Source organism: Orcinus orca, chromosome 7 (assembly GCF_937001465.1).
Source record: "Orcinus orca chromosome 7, mOrcOrc1.1, whole genome shotgun sequence".
NCBI lineage: Eukaryota > Metazoa > Chordata > Mammalia > Artiodactyla > Delphinidae > Orcinus > Orcinus orca.
In genome coordinates this window covers 120372858-120396420 of record NC_064565.1, presented here as the reverse complement: position 1 = coordinate 120396420, position 23563 = coordinate 120372858, and the positions used below count along the sequence as shown (strand labels likewise).

Below are 23563 nucleotides of genomic sequence, written 5' to 3'. Positions count from 1 at the left end.
AAGGCAAACATAAAGGCAGGCGAAGAGAATTCTTTCTGAGTCTTGAAGAGGAAAGACGCTGGTGAGCGGCTCCAGGGAGGGAAACTCTGAGCTTTATACCCCGTTTGCTATGTTTTAAACGTTTTCTCTGTAAGTTGTCTCAAGACTACCGTGACCAGGATAAGGTCCTTTATTTTGTTTCAAGATAATGTATTTTAAATTGTTTCTTCCTTCAGGCCCTCTCAAATTCTTGAGGAACAGTGAATGTTTCTTTCTAATTTCATGTATTTTAAGGCCACACATATTTTCAAAATAGTAGTTAAAGCCCAATAATTTTAAGCAACATACTTTGTTCTGAGACAGTCTCAAATCACAGAAAAGCCGCATGCACAGGATCACAGCTTGGGGTGTGTTTTCTACAAAACGGGACATTCTCATGCATAACCCCGGCAGCACCACCCAGGTAAGGACAAGGCCACCAGCTGCTGCTCCATCCGAGCCTCAGACCCGTTCACGTTTCAGCAGCCGCCTAACTTTAAGGCAAAGGACCCGGTCAGAATCCTACACGGCATCTGGCTGTTGTGGCTCTTTACCGCCCTTCAATCTGAGCAGCACACTTCCAAGGTGGAACTTCCAGGCGGACGAGTTATTCTAAGATAACTCAGCTCGCACAGAGCCCTCAGCAAGAGGCACTACCGAAGGCCGTCCGCACTGCAAAGCCACCTGCTGCCTGAGAGGACCTCAGGACAAATCACAGATAACTAAGCCACTTCGACACCTGTGCTTATGGGTGTGAACGGGTCCCACTGTGCAGGACGGCAAACCTCTGGTAAAATCTGCTATTTGGAGAAGGTGAGTCAGGGGAAGGACCAAGTAAACTGCACACTAACCCATTAACTTAGAAGTTCCTAAAATCCTGGAACCTCTCTATATCATACTTCCTGAGTTCAAATTTCAGAAGTATTCGTTCTATGCCAGGAAGATGCGGTCCAGCCTCTAGTCCAGAAGCCAGGCGGGGATTCCCTTCTGTCTGTCCTGCGGTGGGGGGCAGGGGGGCCGCTGGAGAGCCCGGGCGAAGCGCGCACCTGCTCTCCAGACCCTCCTCTCTTATGCTTCTCCCAGGTCATGCCTGAAGTCACCATGGCGCTCAAACCACCTCCCGCTCTGAGATACTGAAGGGCTTCCTTTGTCCTTCGGGGACTGACACCTGACTTGTCACAGGGGCTGTGACGCTCTCCCCAGAGTCGGGGTGCTGCCTGGCCCCCCCACTGGAGGTCTGAGGGCCACGTGAGACCACGGGGAGGACGCGTGGCCTGTCTCCCCTCCCAGGTGGGAAGGTAACCCTCAGCCCTTCAGAAAAACCTGCAAACTGAACCGCCCGTCCTTTGCTGGTGCCCAGCCTGGGGCAGGTGAGTCAGCCACAGGCGCAGCCATCCCGTGTGAGCGCGGGGCCAGCGGGACACTCACCCTGCAGGAGGTGGGACGCCAGGAGGGCAGCCGTGGTGTCCGTGCAGGTCAGACGCTCCTCCAGAAGGTCTCTCTTAAGTTGCAGGGCAAACAAGTATCTAGGAGGGAGTTCCAAGCACAGAGATCAGCTCCAAAGCTTCTGAACACACTTCCCACGTCTGTCTCAGGAGGACACACAGCCCCAGGTCACACCAGAGCAGAAGGCGAGCAAGGGCAGTCACAGGAGCTTAGCGCGTCCACACGGCGGGCGGTCCACACGCCGGGCACACCATAGCCCAGGGCGCCAGATCACCTGGAGCCACACCTTCAAGGGGGAAGCTCACAAATTCGTGCCACTTCTGTGAACACGCACAAAACTGCACTCGCGGTTTGTGTGAAGCAGCAGAAACAGCCAATGAGGGCGAAGCTTCAAGTGTGGCTATGGAGCTGTAAGGCAGATGGATAATGTTCGGTCTTGGCTAGAATCTGAGAAACAGGTAGTCTTGAATTAACTGGTGAGAATGTAACAGAGAGGGTGACCGAAGCTATTTATATATTCATTTATTCCATGAGCAAATAATCCCCAAGCACATATACGCTCCAGGTGCTGTTCTGGGAGCTGGAAATACCATGGGGCGCAGGGCAGATGCCCCGCCCTTGTTGGGGGTCCACTCCAGCGTGAGCCGTCAGCACTTACTGTGCTCTCTTAAACTTGGAATGTACACACCCTTGGCCTTAAGCAATCCCACCACTATGAACTTTTCTACAGAAACACTTCCAGAGTTCACAAAGATATGTGGACAAGCATGTTTATTTGCAGCATTACAGCAGAGAAAAGCTAGAAACAATCTAAATTTGCACTAACATGAGACTGGCTAAATAAATTAGGTTACAGCCATACATACTAATACGGAAAGACATCCATGGCATGCCATGGATATGTGGGGGAAAAAGAAACTCAAACTGCAGTTCTCTGTGTAGAGATTGATACTGTTTTGTAAAATAATGACTTTAAAGCCCCACGTCTACTGGCATACCGCTGTGAATTCATCTGGAAGACTCATGTCCAAGCGTTAACACTTCTGGGAAGGGTGGGTGGGCAGGGAGTGAAGAGGAACGCTGACTTTTTACTCTACATAACTTTAAAGTTTTTCTTCTTTTACCACAAACATGCAGTTTTTTAATAAATAAAAAGATGACCTTTTGCATAAACCCGGCTTGGACCCAGGACACGGAATTAGGTTAACACTTCCTGTTACTCACCAATGTCTAGGAATAAAAAGTGATTCTCTCAAAAGGGACTTCCTGGTAAATGTGAGGTGTTTAATACACTATTAAGACAAGCTCTGTGCTCACTCGTAAGGCGCTTTCTGCCGTCCTGGGGTTCAGCTCCTAACCCGTAAAGATGAGACTAGAGCCTTGCGGTCTCTACGTGTCCTCGCAGCTGAGTCTATGACTTTGTGATTCAGAAGCGGTTGGCAAAGACCTTCTAAGCAGAGGTTCTAAGACTCTGAGGACCCAGGTATAGATCCACATTTGGTCAGGAAGCTACTCTGTTACTACTGCATCATCATCATAGCTCTCTCTTATCTAACTTCTGACTCCGGGTTTTGAGTTGATTTTTAGGTTTTTGCTTTATTCCTCATGATAAAATCAGTACATAAAATACAAGGAAAAAAACCACTTCCATAATCTTATTGCCCAGATGAAACAACTGCAAACATTTTCTTTCAAAGAATCAATCGTGAATTGAAAAGCGTAGCAGAAAAGAAATCACCTAAAGTATTTCTGCTCCATATATTCATGAGGACACTCCCAAGTAAGTGTATTTTGTTGGTTAAAAAGTAAAGGAATGGGCGAAATTCCTACCGACTTCATGCGCAGGCACAGATCTATGGAGAACATCTGTTCAGCAGTGCCCTCAAACACCATTTTTAATTCTCAAATTTGTGCCATAACCATTCTTCCAAACCCTGTTTGCATTTGTGTCTGTGCAAGAGTGAAAATGCAAAACTATGACACCTTGGTTACAGCTTTGACACAGACACTAGGCTCGTTCTTTGAATAAACAACCCTGACCAGGTGCTTAGGTAAAGCACAGGTGCTGTCGGGGACACAGGTGAAGGAGGACCCTGCCCACGGCAGCTCTGGGTCAGTCAAGCTCTTTACCGTGTATATTCTTCTTGCAACTGACCCGGATCAGGTGGGAAAAATTTCACTGCTAGGCGAAGCACTGTATTCTTTGGCCCTATAAAAAGAAAAATTTTAAAGTCCACAAATAAGGTCACACTCTGTATTTGCTATCTTTCTGCATATTCTGGTGTGACTGAGCTAGTGCTTTCAAATGGACTGTTAAAGCAAATCTTTTCAAGTAAGAGGATGTTAAGAAATTTCCTCTGCGTGAAATTGTTAGTCCTAAGTACCAGTCACATATAGCAAAGAAAAAATTGAAAACTTTTGCTTTAAGTAGAGATGACTAAAAGAACCCCTAAAAACAAGCAGGAAACTGCACATTAAAATCTTAAAATGTATTCTTCTTTATATTTTCCGAGTAAAAAAGTGATTAAAAAAATAAAGGTGTTTATACTATTAGTCACAGTAATAATTTTAAAAGCCTGGGAGTTCCCTGGCGGCCTAGTAGTTAGGACTCCAGGCTTTCACTGCCAGGGTCTGGGTATGATCCCTGGTTGGGGAAATGAAATCTTGTAAGCCATGTGGCAAGGCCAAAAAAAAATTAATAATAAGGGCTTCCCTGGTGGCGCAGTGGTTGAGAGTCCGCCTGCCGATGCAGGGGACACGGGTTCGCGCCCTGGTCCTGGAAGATCCCACATGCCGTGGAGCGGCTGCCCCTGTGAGCCATGGCCGCTGAGCCTGTGCGTCCGGAGCCTGTTGCTCCGCAACGGGAGAGGCCACAACAGTGAGGGGCCCGCATACCGCAAAAAAAAAAAAAAAAAAAAAAAAAAATTAATAAAAAGGCCATTATTTTTGAAATCCTTATATACTTTAGTGAAAGAAAAATGTTATCATTCACTATACTGAACTAGAACAACCTGATTACTGTAAAGAAAAAGTGTAGGATATTAGCTTATCTGAGTGTTTTAGCTTTATTGAAATTTTATAATAACACAGCCACATGATTTCCACCACAAGAGGAACTGTTTTGCTAAACTGCTATGGCAACCGAAATGGCCTTTGCTTATCAGTGAACAAAAGTCCCTTCCATACAACCTCTTCTCCGCAATTTAGTCCTAGAAAACTTACAGGTGAATTCAGGACTAGAGATTTCACCCCGTATGTCTTTTCATAACTTAGAAACTGCACACTTATTTTTGGCCAAAGATGAAGGCAATATCGAGCAGCATATCCTATTTCTTCCAAATTTGAGGCAAGTAACTGAGAACTGAGTTAAACGACACCCCACCCTCCACGTCTTACAGTTTAAAGCTAAACGGCAAAGTGACCTCCAAGTTCTCCTGCTGCTGGCGTCACCATGCTGCTGCCCAGAGTGGTGACGACCATGATCGTCCGAATGTGCCTTGAATTTGGACAGTCAAGGACAAAGCATCTTAAGTGAGCAGAGCTTTAAAGAGTTAAGAAAAGGACTTACTTCGTACTTGTCTAACGATGGGTTTCATAGGTTCAAGCCAGATCTAAAGAGGATTTAAGAAAAGATATCAAATCCATTAAATTATTTCTCTATTTAACAAGAATGTTACAAAACACAAATGTTTATAATTAAGGGAGATATTTAAGGCAAGAGTATTTTGGCCCTGCTGCTCTTGGACACACGTCGAATCCTGATATAACAGAGTACAGCAGGGCACGCTTTGGGAGGCGTGGAACAGGATGCTGCCAACCACCCCACGTCACAGAGGCTGCTGTCGCCGTGCACAGGACCGGCACCCAGAGCTCTGTGTGTGCGTGCTGGGGCTGCTATCTGTCAAGACCAAACAAGTATCGGCCACCTGCTGCCTTTGTAAACAGCGAGCTGATGAGAGGGTTACTGTGCGACAGGGGTAGAAAGGGGCTCTACAGTGCTGACATGCTTTTTGAACTAATGGGTTCATTTGGTTACTTTAAAACAGTTCCACCTGTAAATATTAAAGCTCCACACTTTTATGGTTCACCTGTTAAGTAAAATGAGGCATAACCAGTTTAGTAAAGCAGTTTGCTCAAAATCCACTCTTGAAATGATCATCACACACGATATACTCTAGCTGCTTTTATAACTTATGAAGAAAGGATTTCCTTGGCACATGTGCTAGTAGATTGAGAAAAATTAGGGGGGATGCCAATTCAGGCTTAGGTAGAAGGCAAATATATTCCCTACAGCTGTAAATAAAATACTTTACTAGCACAGCTTTGGTAACAACAATGTGCCCTGCTTGTTATCATTCCAGGAGGTCCTCAAAGGTCTCTGGCCCGGATGCATCATCACAAGCACCTGCAGCCCACCTACCGCCTATCTCCAAAAGCAGATGAGAAGCACATACCCAGCAGGACTGGACGTTTTGAAACTCCAAGCCGAAGTAGTCACATTCTATCAGATTCAGGCGCTTCCACACCTGGGTCAGTAACACCTGGCCATAGCATTTAGGCTGTGGTGAGACAGACGAGAAGAAACACGAGGAGGGTTACACGACTTTAGACAACAAAGATTTACGAACACTGTGGCATAAAGTCCCTTCCCACACGCAGAACTTCATTATATTTAACTTCTTGCTTCGCTTTCCTTTCTGACGAGGCGCACAAACTGTCACAAAGCGAACAGATGAACCTGAGGCTCTGTGCTCAGGAACTGAGGCATCAGTAAAGCTAAAAGCGCCTCCATTCTACTTTCTCAGAGCGTGTGGAGTCACATTTCTTTGTAACTTTAAGGTGGTAGGAACCATTCTTAGCCTCAGTAAACATTTTATCCAACAATTCTGATATTTACTAAAACGGTGAGTCTCATAGTTCATGTTTGCATGAGATCCCGTGGATAACTTAGCGTCTGGCAGCCTTTCCCACAGGGAGAAGAGCATGAACTAGGCAACAAACCAGGTGGGGAGCCGGCCCTCCACTCTGCTCACAAAGATCAATTCCAGTGGACTAAAGGCAGAGGAGAATGTTTCCATAATCTCGGGCTGAGTACAGTCTCCTAAGCGGAGCACAAAGGAAAGATTGATAGATCCGGTTAAGTAGAAATGAAACATTTCTGAATAGAAAGACACTGAACAAAGTTACAAACTAGAATCATGCTGAAAAATTTATAACTTACGTCTCATGCTGCTCTTATGAAGCAATACAAATGGCCTTAGGCATACAAAAAGGTACTCAAGGGACTTCCCTGGTGGTCCAGTGGGTAAGACTCCATGCTCCCAATGCAGAGGGCCCCGGGTTTGATTCCTGGTCAGGGAACTAGATCCCGCATGCATGCCGCAAGTAAGAGCACACAGGCCACAATTAAGAGTCCGCATACTGCAACTAAGCGTCTGTAATGCCACAACTAAGACCCAGCGCAACCTAAATAAATATTTAAAAAACCAAAACCAAACAAACAAAAAACCCAAAAAGGTACTCAAGCCCTCTAGCAATAAAATAGATTAAAACAGTGAGGTGTCACTTTTCACCCATCAAAGAGGTTATGATGATGCCAAGAGTGAGTGGCGTGGCCATGGGAAGACAGCCACACACCTGCTGGGATAATGTGAAAACACTTTCCAATCTGAAGTGTATACATGTACCTTTGCCACAGCAACTCCGCTTCTACTTCCTCCTACAGATAGCCCAAAACAACTGCACAGAGCTAAACACCAAGGACAAACTAGCAAAGAACTGGCAAAATGAGTAATGGCGTATCCCTAATTAAAAATTACGCATCCCTGGGCTTCCCTGGTGGCGCAGTGGTTGAGAGTCCGCCTGCCGATGCAGGGGACACGGGTTAGTGTCCCGGTCCGGGAAGATGCCACATGCCGCGGAGCGGCTGGGCCCGTGAGCCATGGCCGCTGAGCCTGCGCGTCCAGAGCCTGTGCTCCACAACGGGAGAGGCCGCAGCAGTGAGAGGCCCGCGTACCGCAAAAAAATAATAATAATAAAAAAATAAAAAAGAAAAAAAAATTACGCATCCCTTAAAAGGAACACAGAAATTCTGTATGGACCATCACAGAATAAAGTCAAGACTACAGTTCAGTCAGGAAGAAAGGTTTCCATTTCTACACAGTATGATTCCCTTTCATAGAACACACCCTCTGTTAACACACAGCAGAAACAGGTCTGGAAGGCTGTGCTCTGTGTCTCTCAGGGACTGAACAGAGTGTGGGATGCAGACAAGGACTTCCACTTTCACCTCAATCATTAACTTGTCTTAGTCATTAACGTCTGAAGTTTTCATCAGTAGACATGTTATTTTCACAATTAAAATATAATACACACAAGTGGGTGGGGAGGGAAACGTCCACTATTTAACCATTAGATTTTCTCTCCGTGTGCTCAGGAAGTGCTAAGGCTCCTGAAATGAGAATTGTTATTTGAAGGGATAAAAACCCGCCCTTCTGGGCTTCCCTGGTGGCGCAGTGGTTGAGAGTCTGCCTGCCAACGCAGGGGATACAGGTTCGTGCCCTGGCCTGGGAAGATCCCACATGCCGCGGAGCGACTGGGCCCGTGAGCCACAATTACTGAGCCTGCGCGTCTGGAGCCTGTGCTCCGCAACAAGAGAGGCCGCGATAGTGAGAGGCCCGCGCATCGCGATGAAGAGTGGCCTCCGCTTGCCACAACTAGAGAAAGCCCTCGCAAAGAAACGAAGACCCAACACAGTCATAAATAAATAAATTAAAAAAAAAAAAAAAAACCCCGCCCTTTGTCCTAACAGAAGCTCACAGAGAATCACAGAGCAGAACGAGCACCTCATCAGGACAGGAAGGTGAGCTACAGTGTGACCTCACGCTGAAAGTACAATTAGTAGGGAACACACACGCAGGTCTCGCTGGGTTCCGTTCCTATGACGTCCCTCAGAGAATCACAGTAGAGCTCCCTGTGACAGAGCAGGTGCTGGGGAGGCCATGCAGTGCCCTGCAGGCCCCGTGTCACCGCAGGGACCACCCACACTGAGGCCCCTACATGGTTAACCGGTCAGAAATCACAGATTCTGCTGCAACCCACCCCTGACCCCACGACCCCTGGGTGTCTGACCCCACAGAAGTCCTCTCAAAGCCACGTCACCCCTCCCCCAGGATGGGCCAGGGCACCCCAGTCCCACCCCCAGCCCCCGCCCAGGGCTGGGTGCACACCTCCCTGTCGGGTCGGCCTGGGGGGGGGGGGGCGTGTCCTCTGAGAACCCGCTAAGGTGCCCTTGACCTCCGCTAGCTCCCCCAACAGTCACATCACGCGGCCCCCGGACAAGGTGCTGGTGGCACTGAGACTGGTTCTCACCCGCCCTGGGCTCCCCACCCCGTCTGCGGTCGGACGGGAGGCGGCACAGCCGTACCCGAGCCGCCCACCCCACTACCCGCCGGCCAGCCCTCCACCTGCAGTGAGCGCGGCCTGAGCTCTGCTCTGGGGCCGTCCCAGTGGGACTACGGGCACCGACCACGGCACGTGTGTGACACGAGGTTGCTCACGACACAATGCTGCCTGGCACCGCCCAACACCCAGGGCAGGGGCTGTATATCGGGGCACAAAGCACATGAGTTACACATGTATTTGTATGTATATGCACATATGTACACACATCTATGGATACACGAAAACACATACATGTATAATGCACACAAGAATGGACACACATACATACACACATGCATGGGTATACATACGGACACACATAAACACATGTGGGGATATGCGTATATAAATGCTCATGTATGATACACACATATACACAGACCTGAATGGACAACTATATATATTTAACTTCCTGAATTGGAATAATTTTCTTTTTTTTTTTGCGGTACGCGGGCCTCTCACTGTTGTGGCCTCTCACGTTGCGGAGCACGGGCTCCAGACGCGCAGGCTCAGCGGCCATGGCTCACGGGCCCAGCTGCTCCGCGGCATGTGGGATCTTCCTGGACCGGGACACGAACCCGTGTCCCCTGCATCAGCAGGCGGACTCTCAACCACTGCGCCACCAGGGAAGCCCTGGAATAAATTTTACTAAACTAAAAAAGTTTTCCAAGTCAATTACTAGCCTATGTTCAGGTAACAAAAAGAATTTTGTATTCTCCGTGTGTCCTGAAATACATAATCAATTCCCACAAAAACCATCAGAAACAGGTGTCTTCACAAACCATGAAGGCACAGACATCTCCAAAGATATTTAAATTAATCCAAGGTGACACAGATGGCGGGGCGGGGTGGGGGGGAGGGAATCCCTTAAATTTGCTTTATGGAAAAGAACCCCCAAACTCCAAACAAATCCACATATACACACACATTCCCCAAGAGAAAGATTCCTCCTTATGGATGTCAATGGAAACATCCCAAGTAAAGTATCAGCAAACATAACCTGGCAAAAACAGAGTGACACATCATAGCCAAGTAAACTTATTCAAGAGAGAGAGGATAATTCAACACACCATTAGGAGATCTAACATTAACCTGCAGAAAAATATCCTACGGTTATTCCCAGAACCTGAGACTCTGAGAAGGCATCTGATAAAATTCAATTCTTAATAAAATAGGAAGAGAGGCATGATTCCCCAACATCTAACAAGACGGGGTGGCTGCCCCCAACCGCACATTCCATCACTAACTCTAAATGCCAGCACCAAAACAGGAAGAAACGGGAGGCAAAAAAACTGGAAAAGAGGAAGCAAAGTGTCATTACTTGCAGGTATGATACTTTACTTTGAAAATCCAAGAACATCAACTAGAAAACTATTATAAAAAAGATGAAATTCAGTTAGGTGATGGGGGAAAATTATTATACGGATATCACCAGGCTTTTCAGGACAGAGAGGAAGAAACAACCACATTTGTAACAGCAATGAAAAAACTGAAATATCTTGGAATAAACTTACAATAAAAGAAAGCCTTACGGCGAAAATTTTAAAAACACTGTCAGGAGACTGAACAAGGGGCGGAAGTGGACGGCGCCACCTTCTTGGAGAGAAACACCCTCGGAGACGTCAAGCTTCCTTCCATTAATCCACAGACTCCATGCGGCCCTAATAAAAGTACCAAGAGGATTCTTTAAGGAACCTGAGAGGCTGATTCTACAGTTGATGTATTTTTTAAAATGCAAGAATGGTCAGGAAAATTCTGAAAAAGAAAATTAAGAGAGGATGAGCCTTAGCAGATAGTCAAACTGTTGAAAAACTATAGTAATTAAAACATTTGGTACTGGTGCATATGTCCACACAGACAAATCAATGGAATAGAGTAGGAGGTGAAGAAATATACCCAAACACATAAAACAGTGGAGTGCCTGGTAACAGTGAGATTTCAAATCCATCAGTGAGAGGAAAACAGATTATTCAATAAATATTATTAGGTATCCATCTGGAAAAAACTAGGCTGTACCCTTATCTGGCATAATAATTTCAAGATGAATAAAATATCTAAACACAAAAATATCTACCCATCAAAGTACTGCAGTGAGATAAATCTGTTTTGTACTCCACATGGGGAGAGGCTGTTTTCATTTCACTCCAGCAGCTAAAAGCCATCACAGGAGGCTTGAGAGACTGAACACAAAAATAAAAACCTCTGCACAGAAAGAAGCACTGTAAAGTCAAGACTTCTTCAAAGATAAACAGGGGAAAAACTTTGATAGCTCGTATCACAAAGGGTTAATTTCTTTAAAACATGCCAAACTGCAACGGAATAGAAAAATGGGCAAAAGGACAGGCTGTTCACAAAAACAGAAACCTAAATGACGTTTAAACACACAATTAGAGATATGCAAATCAAACCTACACTGAGATCCCATTTTTCGTGTATCAGCTGGGCAGAACTCAAGAGTGTCTGAAAGCACCATGTCAGGGAGCAGAGCAAACAGGCACCCCCCGTGGGACCATGCGAGCAAACTGGGACCACCTCTGTGGAATCACGATGGAGCTACCTACCAAAATTTAAATGTCCACACCATGCTTTTAAAAACCCCACTTCTAAACAGTATTTCAGGGGATTCCTTGGCAGTCCAGTGGTTAGAACTCTGCACTCTCACTGCCGAGGGCCCAGGTTCAACCCCTGGTGGGGGAACTAAGATCCTGGAAGCCACGTGGCACGGCCAAAGGAAAAAAAAAGTATTTCACAGGTGCAAAGCTATGCATATAGAACAACATTTGTCACAATAATGCTTCTAATAGCAGACAATTAACCATACCCTAAATCTGCAGCAAACCCGGTGACCCTTGCGGCGGGTGGACGAAGCCGCTCTCTCTGCACTGAAGTGAGCAGACCGCCAAGGTAAACTGTTAGCATAAAAAACCTGGGTGCTGAACAACGCACACACCACCACTGCATGGGGGGATATAAATATAGATATAAATCTATACATACGCATGTACATACTGTAGGTAAACGCACAGACTCTCTCTGAAGGGGCAGTTAACTAGGAACAGTTGTTGGTTCCAGAGAACTGAACCACGTGACGCAGAAAGGACTTAACCACAAAAGAATGTCTGATAAATGGACCACCTGAAAATCAGAAACTTCTGTACATCAGAAGACACTGTTAAGACAGGAAAATGGCAAGTCACAAACTAGAAAATATGTGCAATACGAAAGTCCAACAAAGGTCATGAAGCCAACACATATTTAAAGATCTACAAATCATAAGGAAAAGGTAGACAGTCCAGTTAAACAGAAGTGGGCAGAAACAGCTGAACAGGCACTTTCAAAACAGCATTATCTAAATGGCCAATAAACAGTAAGAAAAGCTGCACAGCATGATGTCAGGGAACACAGGCTCAACCAGACGCCCTCCAGGATGCTAAAGAGGAGAGGACTGGCAATACTGACACTGGCAAGAACGTGGGGAACCGCATGCAGGTCGCGTCCAGGCTGATGTGGGTGCAGGTCTGCAGGTCTCCTGGGGAAAGCGGCGGCCAGACCTGCCCTACGGCTGCGCAGTCCCAGTCCCGGGGTACGCTGAACAGAAGTGTCTGCTTACGTACAGCGAAACACACGTTTGAGAACGTTCACAGCAGCTTCACTTATAGGCAAACCCTGACAAGAGCTGAAATGTCAAACTGGATGGATAAACGATATATGGTTTGTTGACACGATGGAATATGACCCAGTGATGGAAAAAAGAGACCACTGCTTCATGCTTCATGCAGCAATACTGGTTACTGATAAATGTCAGCGCACACACCATATGACTGTCTCTGTACCAAACTGAGTATCTGGCAAAACCATTTTATAGTCCTAAAGATCAAAACAGCAGCTATTTGGGGGCTGTAAGTGGCTGGCAGGGGCACAAGGGAGCCTGGGGTCCATCTCCACCAGGGGTGGGGAGCAAGTGCACACACGTCAGCTCACCAAGCTGCACACGAAGGGCCGCACACCTCACTGTGCAAGTGACACCCTGGTACGAAAGTCACCACAAGGAAAATAAGAGGTCAAACATCCTTGGGAGTTCCTGAAAGCTGACCTTTCACCTTTTACATTAATCCTTCTAGAGTTGCTCTGAGGCGTCAGGACGCACAGGGCACGAGGCACCTGGTTCCACCGCTGGACGGCCCTGCCTGGAAAGAGTTCCCAGCCTTTGGCCAAAATGCCTTTGCCTAAATCCTCCCCTGATCCATCTCCTGCAGACATGGTCCAGTTTGTCAAGGGCCCTTTCAGAAAGGTCACCCAGAACAGAACACACCGGAAAAGCCCAAGTCCAGCGTGGCGCTCCACGCGGAACAGACTCACTGGAGCCCATGACCTGTGCAAACGCAGGGACCTGGGGTCAGAACGTGGGTCTCCGTGAGAGCCTGACGCTCACGCACACACCAGCCCGTTCCAGTTTATAAACAATCGTTTCTCAAAGTGCTCAACATGAGAGACAGAGAGACTTTTTTAGACCACAGGTTTTGGGAGAGCAGAAACCATATCTTGAATTTTGTTCAATAATTAACAATTCACCGCACGTGTAGAGACTTTCAATAGAATGAGTTCTCCTTGGGGAAAAAATACGAGGTGGTTCTTGATACTTAAATTATAAAAGAGCGTCAGGAGGTTCTTGGCGCACAAAGTAATTTACAGGACAGGCACTGAGATGCCTGTTAATGAATCAATCCCATAATAACTGGGACAACCCCTTCCATTATGACCATAGGTACTGAAGTCCAACCCAACGTCATTTATTAAAAGACAGGGCAATCCATCCTGAGCAAAAGGATCAGGTGTGGGTGAGGTGCTCCGTGGGCTGCACGCAACTCGGGAAAGCGAAGCGGGAGGGCAGAGCTGCGAGTCTCCGGCCGCTCCCAGCTGCCCTTGGGCCCTCTGTCCCTGCAGCGACACAAGACGCACAGTTCCCGGGCGTGTGAAGAATTTGAGGAAGATGCTGAACGGTTATTTTCCAAACCTAAAGAGGACAAAACTAGAAGAAACAGTTTAATCGACAATTTAGATATCAGCTAAAAATATAGAGAGGCATCGATGGTCAAGATGATGAAAGGTAAAAGAATTGGCGTGCTGCCCGATCAGCGCCAAAACGGCAGAGACAGTGACCTGACCAAGCTTGGTCACCCTCTGCCTGACGTGGATGAGAAACCAGGGATTTTCTTGAGATACCTTACGGCTCCTTGGTTTCATCACAAGGAACAAGTTGCATCATGCGGCCGTAGGAGCACAGACCTGGAGTTGGAATCCTGGCTTTCCGTTTGGTGGCTATGCTGGGCCTGGGTTTTCCTCATTTGAAAAATAAATAATTCTTACCCTGAAAGGGTTTTCTGGGGCTGTCACGAAACCACGTATGAACACTGCCCCACGGGACGCCTGGCACAAGCCGGGTGTGTTGTCTGCACACGCGCAACAGTGTCAGCACTGCACAAAATATCTTCTAACTGTGCACAGAGAGAGCTCCCACCCCCGAGGACCGTCCGTCCAGGTCTTGTGCTTGTTCATCAAGTGTGCACAGTCTCCTCCTGACACGTGTCTGGAAAGAGGCACTCGTTTCATCTGCCTGGAGCAGAAGAGGAAGCAGACGGGGCAGGGAGCCCCTGGACTCTGCACGGGGAGCATGCTTCTCGCAGGCAGCCAGTGGTTTCTCCCTCCTGTCAACACCTATGCAAACACATAGATGCGGACTATGTTTTGTACAGTGTAGTTTAAGAGTATTTCAACACTACTTGCCAGGATAATTTTCTACAGGTTCATTCCTCTCAATTTTTACAGGAGCGTCACAACCACGACTTGGCTGGTGCAATATGGCAGCTCTGTTCTGTGTCCCTTGTATCTGTCACACGTCCATCTCTGCCTTCTCATGTCTTCCATACTCAGAGCTTACCTTCTGTTCCTAAAAATACAGACACTGACCATCAGTCGGACTGCAGTCTGCACGGTCTGTGCCTACAGGGGCGGATGGTCAGAGGGAATGAGGCTGCCTGACCAGCATGGAGGGCGTCTGAGCACCGGCATCCCCGACAGACAACAATGGAGAGACCGACTTCACAGCCCAAACCAGGGCGGGGCTTCAAACACCAAGCCAGAGGAGACACGGCATTAATAACACAACCAAAGTACAATACAGGTTACAGACATTTTGTTCAGTGTTTCCATTTTTCCAGTTGGTCACAACGGCAGAGCTCTTCTCCAAGCTTAGACATAAAGCATATTGTTAAATATCTACATAGACAAAAGTACCATTAAAGATTTTGTCTGGATGGAAATGGGTTACAGCAGCTTTGCTAACAGTACTTCTTTCTTCTCTGTCTTAGCAGCGTGGGAAGATCCTTCTTGAAAAGCCTGACTTTGTCCTGCAGCTCGTTGCTCCATGTGCCCGTCTACAGCTCATTTGTCAAACCACAGCTCCTCCGTCTCTGCTGCTGGACTGAAACTCACATCTCCACTGCTAGCTTCAGGACTTGAGATTTTTCTTGTCTAATGATTAGATCAACCCCGAACTTCCTTTTATAATATTAGACTGTGCAATGAAGATAATCTTGCGAGCTCAGAGGAAACTGTAGCCACATTCATTCGGGACGCTCTGAAAGGTCACCGCGCTTCTGACGGGCATTTCCCTCTCACTCTGGCTCATACTCAAGTCTGAGATTCTCACATATTCCTCAAATGCTGTATCACCAGAGACCCACTCCCTCCTGCGCTGAAGGCCACAGGAGCTGTGTGAAGCTGGAGGACATGAAGACATCACTGCTACGTGTGCTTATCAGGGAGGGGACACAGTGTCCTTGGACAGAGGCACCAAATGAGCTCACACATCCGTGGATCCGCTGGTGCCCCAGCTCCTCCTACAATAGCTTCCCCGAAACTACTCGAGGAAACAGGACAGCTTAAATCCCCAAATAAGACCCTGTTAGTACGGGTGAGCTAGTTATCTCTTTATTGCCCCTCTGCTCCAAGCCCGCCCTTCCTTGTGGCTTTGTGACCCTGGGACAGGACCTGCAGACATCTCTCTCTGACCAGCTGGAGACAGCACAGGAAGAGAGGGCCTCTCTCCCTGCTTCTGGGCTCTGGGCTCACAGCTGCTGGCCTGTGCAGGAGGCCCAGAAGCGACTCTCTCTCAAGCTCCGGTCCCACCGCTGGGCAGCTCCTGCCCGCAGCCTGTTCCTCGGGCCCTTGGTCTGAGCCTTGGGCTTGGGGGCGGCGGCAGCTGACTGCACTCCCTGCTCCGCATCCTGCGGGCTCCCCTCCCCGCTTCATAGTTACTGTCTGTTACCAGTTAACAATTGTTGCATTTCCCAGTTCACAGGGCAGGTGTATTCTGTCTCCTGACCCAGACCCTGAATAACTCGGCACACAGACCCTGGACGACGCCCACGGCGTGCACAGCCTAGGCAGGAGAGAGTTCCAGAACTGGGGGGAAAGCCAAATCCACAGCAAGCCTCCTGCAGCTCGTCCAAACGCACACAGTTAGCACAACAGCCGCGACGTGACGGCGGCAGAAGCTCGTGACCAGATGAGGCTTAAACGCCGAACAGTGCGCATTAAACAGAGGGGCACGTAGACGTCTGTCCTGCGGGGTGCTCTCACGAGCGGGGGGAGGGGGCGACAGCAGAGAAGCAGAATCCGTGATGAGCATCCTAACAAGACCCTGTGGAGGGGGGAGGGGCTGAGGTGTGAGCACAGAAGGAGAGAGACGGGAACCCCCCTCCCAGCTCCGGGAAGGACCATCCCGTCTCCTCCCACCAGAGCGAGGGCGCTGGTGACCCGGGTAAAAGAGGCCGCATGTCCCCACCACATCCTTACGTAGTTTATGTCCCATGGCGGCAGCCAAGGAAGCAACCTGATACTTCTGATGAGTTTTAGTAGCTGGGCGATCAACCCACTGTTTTTTTTATTCCTTGTCTTTAACTTACCATCAGGGAAAAATAAAACGGAGGGTGTATCTTAGCGGTGAATCTCCTAGAGCAGCCAGTGTCTCGGGTGATTCCTTTCTTTCTTCCTCGTCAACAGAAGGGTCTGGTTGGCTTGCCTGCCCTGACGTGTGTGCCCCTGTGCAGACTGCCTGCTCCCCAGCCAGGGCCCTACAGAGGGGACCTGCCTACAAAATCAAACTGTGCCTTTAAAAAGGTCACTGGAACCAATACCAAGCAGTCTGAACCTTCATTTGCAAAAATACACGGACAACCAGGAATGAGCAGATGCTTAACACCAAACTCCTGAAACAGAGGTGTCGACCTGGAAAGCAGACAGATGAATTCCCGATGAACGGAGCGGATGTGGTAACCAAAACCAAAACAACGTCATTAAAAAGAATAACGAAGATCCTCAGAAAGGCCAATGGAACAGGTCAATGTATTCGTAAAATGAGAAGATTTCGAAGAAGAAAAACAGCAACTAAAGAATAAAAGGAGGAAATAAAAAGATAACTCCAGAAATTAAAGGTCACCAGGAGGCCTGAACTGAACGGGTAAGACGTGCACCTGCATGGGTGTGGACAATAAATGGAGGCATTTCTCTCGAGATGGAGTAATGAAGAAGCGTTCAGACTCAGGAACGTGGGAACCACAAACGTGTCTAAGAGGAATCCCAGGAGGGGGCGACACAGGAGGGGAGGGGTTGGGGGAAGGGGTGCTCAGTGACTCCTCTGAGAACGGCAGTGTAGCCTGTCACTTCCTCAATCTCTTGCTGGAATCACTGAAGATCAAGAAAGAAGATAAGAAACAAAAATGTAAAGTCCATTTTCAGCAAAACTAGGAAACTGCTAAAGCCTGAATCACAGCTTGGTGGGAGGAGTGCCAGCAGCAGAGCCAGCCCGAGGGCGTGGGAGGGCGTGGGACGACGCCCGCCCCGACAAGACGCCAGGGCACAGGTTTCAGCAGAAAGCCTCACAGAGCACTGAGTCACGCGACCCGCACAGCTTGGGGGGTGAAACCTACACCCCTTGTTTGCAAAAAGGAGGGGAAGAGGCGGCGGCGGCAGAACTCAAACCCGGCCCTTCTGGCTTGGAGAGGCACAGGAGGCGGAGCCACATGAGGCACACGCAGGCCAGGGTGAAAGACCGCGTGCGAAGACCCAGGCCAGCTGCTGCTTTCGGCTGACTGAAAATGAGGGGTGAACTGAGTTCCCACCAAGCCTTAGGTCTTACATAAATGCCAAAGGTCCACAACTCTACAACCAGTCACTCATACAAGACCCCCTTAAAATAGCTAATCCATGAACAGCTGAACTGCTTCAAAGATGGGTGACCAAAATAGAACAATCCTGCAAATATCCAAAGACATTCAAGATAAAAGGAGGGAAAAAAACAGAAAAAAAAGTCAGATGAACACTTAGCAGAAGAGCGCTGCCTCTCAGCAGATGAGACTGCGGCCAAAATTTCATCATGAAGTTAGAGACCAGCTAATAAAGCAACTGCCTCTGTACTATAGGAGCACAACGCAGAGAAACAGGGGCTCTGGAAAGAGAAGAGAAGAGAACAGCTGTTCAAGGAAAAGGGACCACCTGGGAGTGAGTTCCCGGGTGCCGGCTTTCTGGCCATGTGACCCTGGGCAACAGTGTAAACTGGGTTACTTGTCTTTTATTATTGAGTTGTGAGAGTTGTTTTAAAAAATATATTCTAGGGACTTCCCTGGTGGCACGGTGGTTAAGAATCCGCCTGCCAATGCAGGGGACATGGGTTCGAGCCCTGGTCCGGGAAGATCCCACATGCCGCAGAGCAAGGAAGCCCATGCGCCACAACTACTGAGCCTGCGCTCTAGGGCCCGTGAGCCACAACTACTGAGCCTGCGAGCCACAACTACTGAAGCCCGCACACCTAGAGCCCGTGTTCCGCAACAAAAGAAGCCACCGCAATGAGAAGCCCGCACACCGCAACGAAGAGTAGCCCCTGCTCGCTGCAACTAGAGAAAGCCCGCACGCAGCAACAAAGATCCAACGCAGCCAAATAAATTTGTATATAAAATATATATATATTTCTAGATAAAGTCCTTATTGAGGTGTAATTGTAATTTTTTCTCTCATTCCTTTAACTTTCTCGATAGTATTATTTCTAGCACAATTTTTTTAAATGAAATCCAATTTATTTTTTTTTTGTCACGTGTGATTTTGGCGTCATATCTAAGAAGCTACTGTCTAACCTGAGGGCATGAAAATGTACTCCTAGGTTTTCTCCCCAGAGTTTTATAGTTTCAACTCTGACATTTAGGTCATTGATCCATTTTGAGTTACTTTTTGTGCACGGTTTGAGGGGTCCGACTTCACGTAAGGATTTATTTCTGGACTCTCAATTCTATCCCACTGACCTATACCGTCGCCTCTCGGTATCCAGGGGCACTGCCACAGAGAGCCGGATCTGCAGATGCTCAAGTCCCCAGTGGTGCTCCATGTCTGCGGGTCATGTGTGCGTGGATGCATCCGCGCTCGGCTGAATGTGTGATGTGGGGCCTGCAGGCACGGAGGGTGGTCTGTACCTCTGTCCTGCTGGCACCACACCACGTGGATCACTGTTGCGTTCTAGTCATCCTTGGAACGGGAAAGTGTGACTCTTCCAACTTTCTTCTTTTTCAAGATTGTTTTTGGCTATTCTAGGTCCCTTGAATTCCCATATACATTTTCAGATCACCTTGTCAGTTTCTGTAAAAAAGCCAGCTGGGACTTGACAGGGATCACAATAGATCTGTAGGTCAGCAGCGGAGCACTGCCATCTTAATAATAGCAAGTCTGCTGATCCATGAAAATGGGGTATCTTTCCACTGATTTATTTAGATCTTCCTTCACTTCTCTCAGTAGTTTTACAGTTTTCAGTGCACAGGGTGTTTTTTTGTTTGTTTGTTTTAAAGTTACAGTTTCACTGCTCATAATTTCACAGTTTCACTGCTCATAATATGTGTTCGGAATTGAGTTGAGCTGTCTCTGGTGATGGTTAGGTCTGGGCCATCCCAAGCAGGGGTGGGAAGTGGAGGGATGAAATGCAAAGCAAAACTCCTGGGCTTCCACAGCTGAGCTCGATGTTTCCTTTCACCGCCCTTTGCTAGAAGCACGAGGAACAGTTGCAAATAAGCAGTTATGACATTTTGGTAAACACCATCCTAAAATGCCAGTGAAAAATATATGTTCTCTAAACCAAATCTTTTCTTTTAATCTTTAGCTATTCATTGAAGGCAAAAAAAAGAAAAGTCTGTTTCTCCTGACATTTGATTCTGGCATTTAAAATTCATCTTTAAAGATCATGTTTTTCAGAAACAGAGTGGGATTTATTGAATTTGTTTTTAGTAGCATGTAGGCATTTCCCCCCCCTAATTAATGGAGCTTTTCAGAGAACATGAAATCTGGTTCTATCACAAATCAGTACTTCTAGTAGACAAATGTAAAAGATTCAATTATTTTAGGACTTTACATATATTATTGTGTTTAGTTTTTAGGAAAAAATGCAATGTAAAAAATAGTTAATATTTTTGTAGCTGGATTCAACATAAACACTCTACAGTTGTGGTTTAAGTTTTAAAACATAGGAAAATGGATGGACAATACAAAAGGGAGGATAATTTGACCATATAAATAAAAAAAATCAGTGAATTGTAATTTAATTAGAATTTTATTGTGCTTGAGAATTTGCAATTATTTTTATAATTATACTGCAAAGGAGAAAAGAAAAGACCTTTCTAGGCTATTCCCTTTGGAATTTTTTTTCCCATAAATAAAAAGTTTCATTCAAAATCTACAGGTGACTAACTGGCTTTTCAAAACTCTTTTTATGGGTTAAAACTACAGATTTCCCCTTCAAGAAATTAGTAGTTGACTACCAGGCAGCATATAAATTTTGAGGTTCTTTTGTTAAATTTGTTCCTAAGTATTTTATTCTTTTTCGATGCCACTGTAAATGGAATTGTTTTCTTAATTTTATTTTGGGATTGTACATTGCTAGTGTATTGAAATACAAATTGATATTTGTATATTAATGTTGTATCCTGTGGCTTTGTTGAATTTAATAGTTCCAATAGTTCTTTTTTTTTTTTTTGTAGATTCCTTAGGATTTTCCATATACATCATAATATCATCTGTAAATAAGAGATAGTTTCACTTCTTCCTTTCCAATACGGATTCCTTTTATTTCATTTTTTCTTACTCTTTTCCTTTTTTTCCTAATTGTCCTGGCTGGAACTTCCAGTACTGGGTAAGTTTTAAAAATTCCCTGTATCTCAGTTTTCTCAATTATAAAACAAAACTAATAATAATGCTGCTAATGGTTAAGGAGGAAATTAAATAGTACAGGCAAAGTGCTTCTGAACAGCACTCAGAATGTGGTAAACACTCAGTGTTGGCCATTAGGTTGTATACAAGAAACACAGCTGAAGCAAATGATACAGAATGGTTGAAAATAAAAGAATGACATGGTTGAATCACGAATATGGCAAACAACAACAACAAAAAGTAAGGGAACACGAACTTTATAGAATACATGGTTGAATTTAGGCCAAAAAGGCAACTGAGACCAAAAAAAAGTACATATTTTATAAGAGGAAAACAGTGCTATGCCCATCAGCATATTACAACGATTATCTTGGTACCAATTCACATGGTGTCAAGATTCATAGCACAGAAACTACAGGAGGTAAAAAGAGAAACAGGTAAACGCGCAAACGTTGGGAAGTGCTTACATGATCAAGTGGACGGGTGTGACGTGGACTGTGGGCCTGCACCCCACGTGCACACACACGGCTGACCGTCTGGAAGATTAAACGGGTAACATGACCACAATGTCAAAGGCATTATTTCTGGGTGTAGGAGAATAATACATTTAACTGTTTTCCTCTGTACTGACTGACTGAATTTTTTACTGTGAGCATGTATTAATCTTATCATTTGAAAAAAATACATAAAAAGTTTTCTACAGTGAAAAAGAAAAAAAAAATCAACACGAAATACTATAACTTTACAAAGTCAGTTGACTTGAATAATTAAAAATAACAGCATCAGTTTCTAAACTGTAGAAAATCTGCAGCAATAAAAACTTTGGGGCACTTCCCTGGTGGCGCAGTGGTTGGGAATCCACCTGCCAATGCAGGGGACACTGGTTCGAGCCCTGGTCTGGGAAGATCCCACATGCTGTGGAGCAACTAAGCCCGTGCACCACAGCTGCTGGGCCTGCACTCTAGAGCCCGCGTGCCACAACTACTGAAGCCTGCGTGCCTAGAGCCCGTGCTCCGCAACAAGAGAAGCCACCGCAATGAGAAGCCCATGCACCGCAACGAAGAGTAGCCCCCGCTCGCCGCAACTAGAGAAGGCCCGCGCGCAGCAACGAAGATCCAGTACAGCCAAAAATAAAAATAAAATAAATAAAAATTAAAAAAAACAAAAACAAACAAACTTTAGTTTTCCAGAACTTAGAGTAACAATTTTCCGAAACAAGTTTGCCCTCCTCTGGTGCTCTTAGGTGTCTCCTAATCTGATTCCCCTAAATAAGGAAAAATTGAAGACCCTTCGTAGAAGCCTGTGCTCTCAGCAAGAGTGTATCAAAGTCTCTCAAGATGTCTTTTTTTATTCTTTATGTTAATATGCTAACAAGTTAAATTTTATCTCAGTACTTATGTAAAATTTATGGTTTCATTTCATAATACAATTTGGATTCCTCGCTACATTTAGGATATGTTTCTACTATTTTATACGGTTTTAAAAGACATAGAATTGATATAAATCAGAGCCAGAAGCAAACAGCTATAAAACTGACTATCCTTGACTTAGTGTCTGATTTAAAAGAGTCCATGTTCCAACATAATTTCCAGAAGGAAAGCAACGTCTAGAGCCTTAAAGTCATTCTGAGTTGTCTTAACTGGAAATTACTTTAATAGGGGAAAAAAAGGCTTTTCTTCGGCTATAAAAATCTAACTTTATCAGATTCAAATATCAAAACATGCAAAAAAGCATAAGGCCACATATTAGTGGATAAAACAAATGCAAAAAATATAATTATGAGGAAACATAAATATCTAAAAATAGAACAGTAAGAAAGAATGTATAGGGCTTCCCTGGTGGCGCAGTGGTTGAGAGTCCGCCTGCCGATGCAGGGGACATGGGTTCGTGCCCCGGTCCCGGAAGATCCCACATGCCGCGGAGCGGCTAGGCCCGTAAGCCATGGCCGCTGAGCCTGCGCATCCGGAGCCTGTGCTCCGCAACGGGAGAGGCCACAACAGTGAGAGGCCCGCGTATCGGGAAAAAAAAAAAAAAAAAAGAAAGAATGTATCTTTCATAATCAGTAATGTTAAATTCATTTTAGAAAAAGATATTTTAGGCTTAACAGTGAAGCTACGGCAGAAGTCTACACGGGAACTTCTGAAGAAGGCTCAGTCCCAGGCAGGGGTTTGAGACCAGGAGCCAAGCAGGAAAACATTTCTTCCTGATTTTCACTGTCACCAGAAAAAGCCCTCAAGTAAGGGCTGGGCTCCTCTCTGCCACGGTGGCAAGTTACATAAACTACAAAATTACACACACAAAAGCGTAACACATGTGCAAAGGACATTCCAAAGCATTCCAGTAACAACAGTTGGGAAGCACCTACAGATGTTTTTCATGTTTCTTTTAAAGACTAGTCAAAATCTCGCTGAAA

General features: G+C 46.2%; 1 protein-coding gene across 8 annotated transcripts in view; it reads right to left on the bottom strand.

Moving 5' to 3' along the window:
• Positions 1-23563, bottom strand: part of FARP2 (FERM, ARH/RhoGEF and pleckstrin domain protein 2) — a 92685-nt gene that overhangs the window by 47341 nt on the left and 21781 nt on the right. For all 8 annotated transcript variants that reach the window (XR_007478486.1, XR_004482057.2, XM_033423571.2 and 5 more), the window contains 4 exons: positions 5919-6023; positions 5033-5075; positions 3595-3673; positions 1447-1544 (listed from right to left, as the gene is read on the bottom strand). Coding sequence is in view for 6 of the 8 variants with exons in the window: in XM_033423571.2 (XP_033279462.2) it covers positions 1447-1544; positions 3595-3673; positions 5033-5075; positions 5919-6023 (325 nt within the window). In the remaining 2 variants the exon portion in view is untranslated. The remainder of the gene's footprint in view (positions 1-1446; positions 1545-3594; positions 3674-5032; positions 5076-5918; positions 6024-23563) is intronic.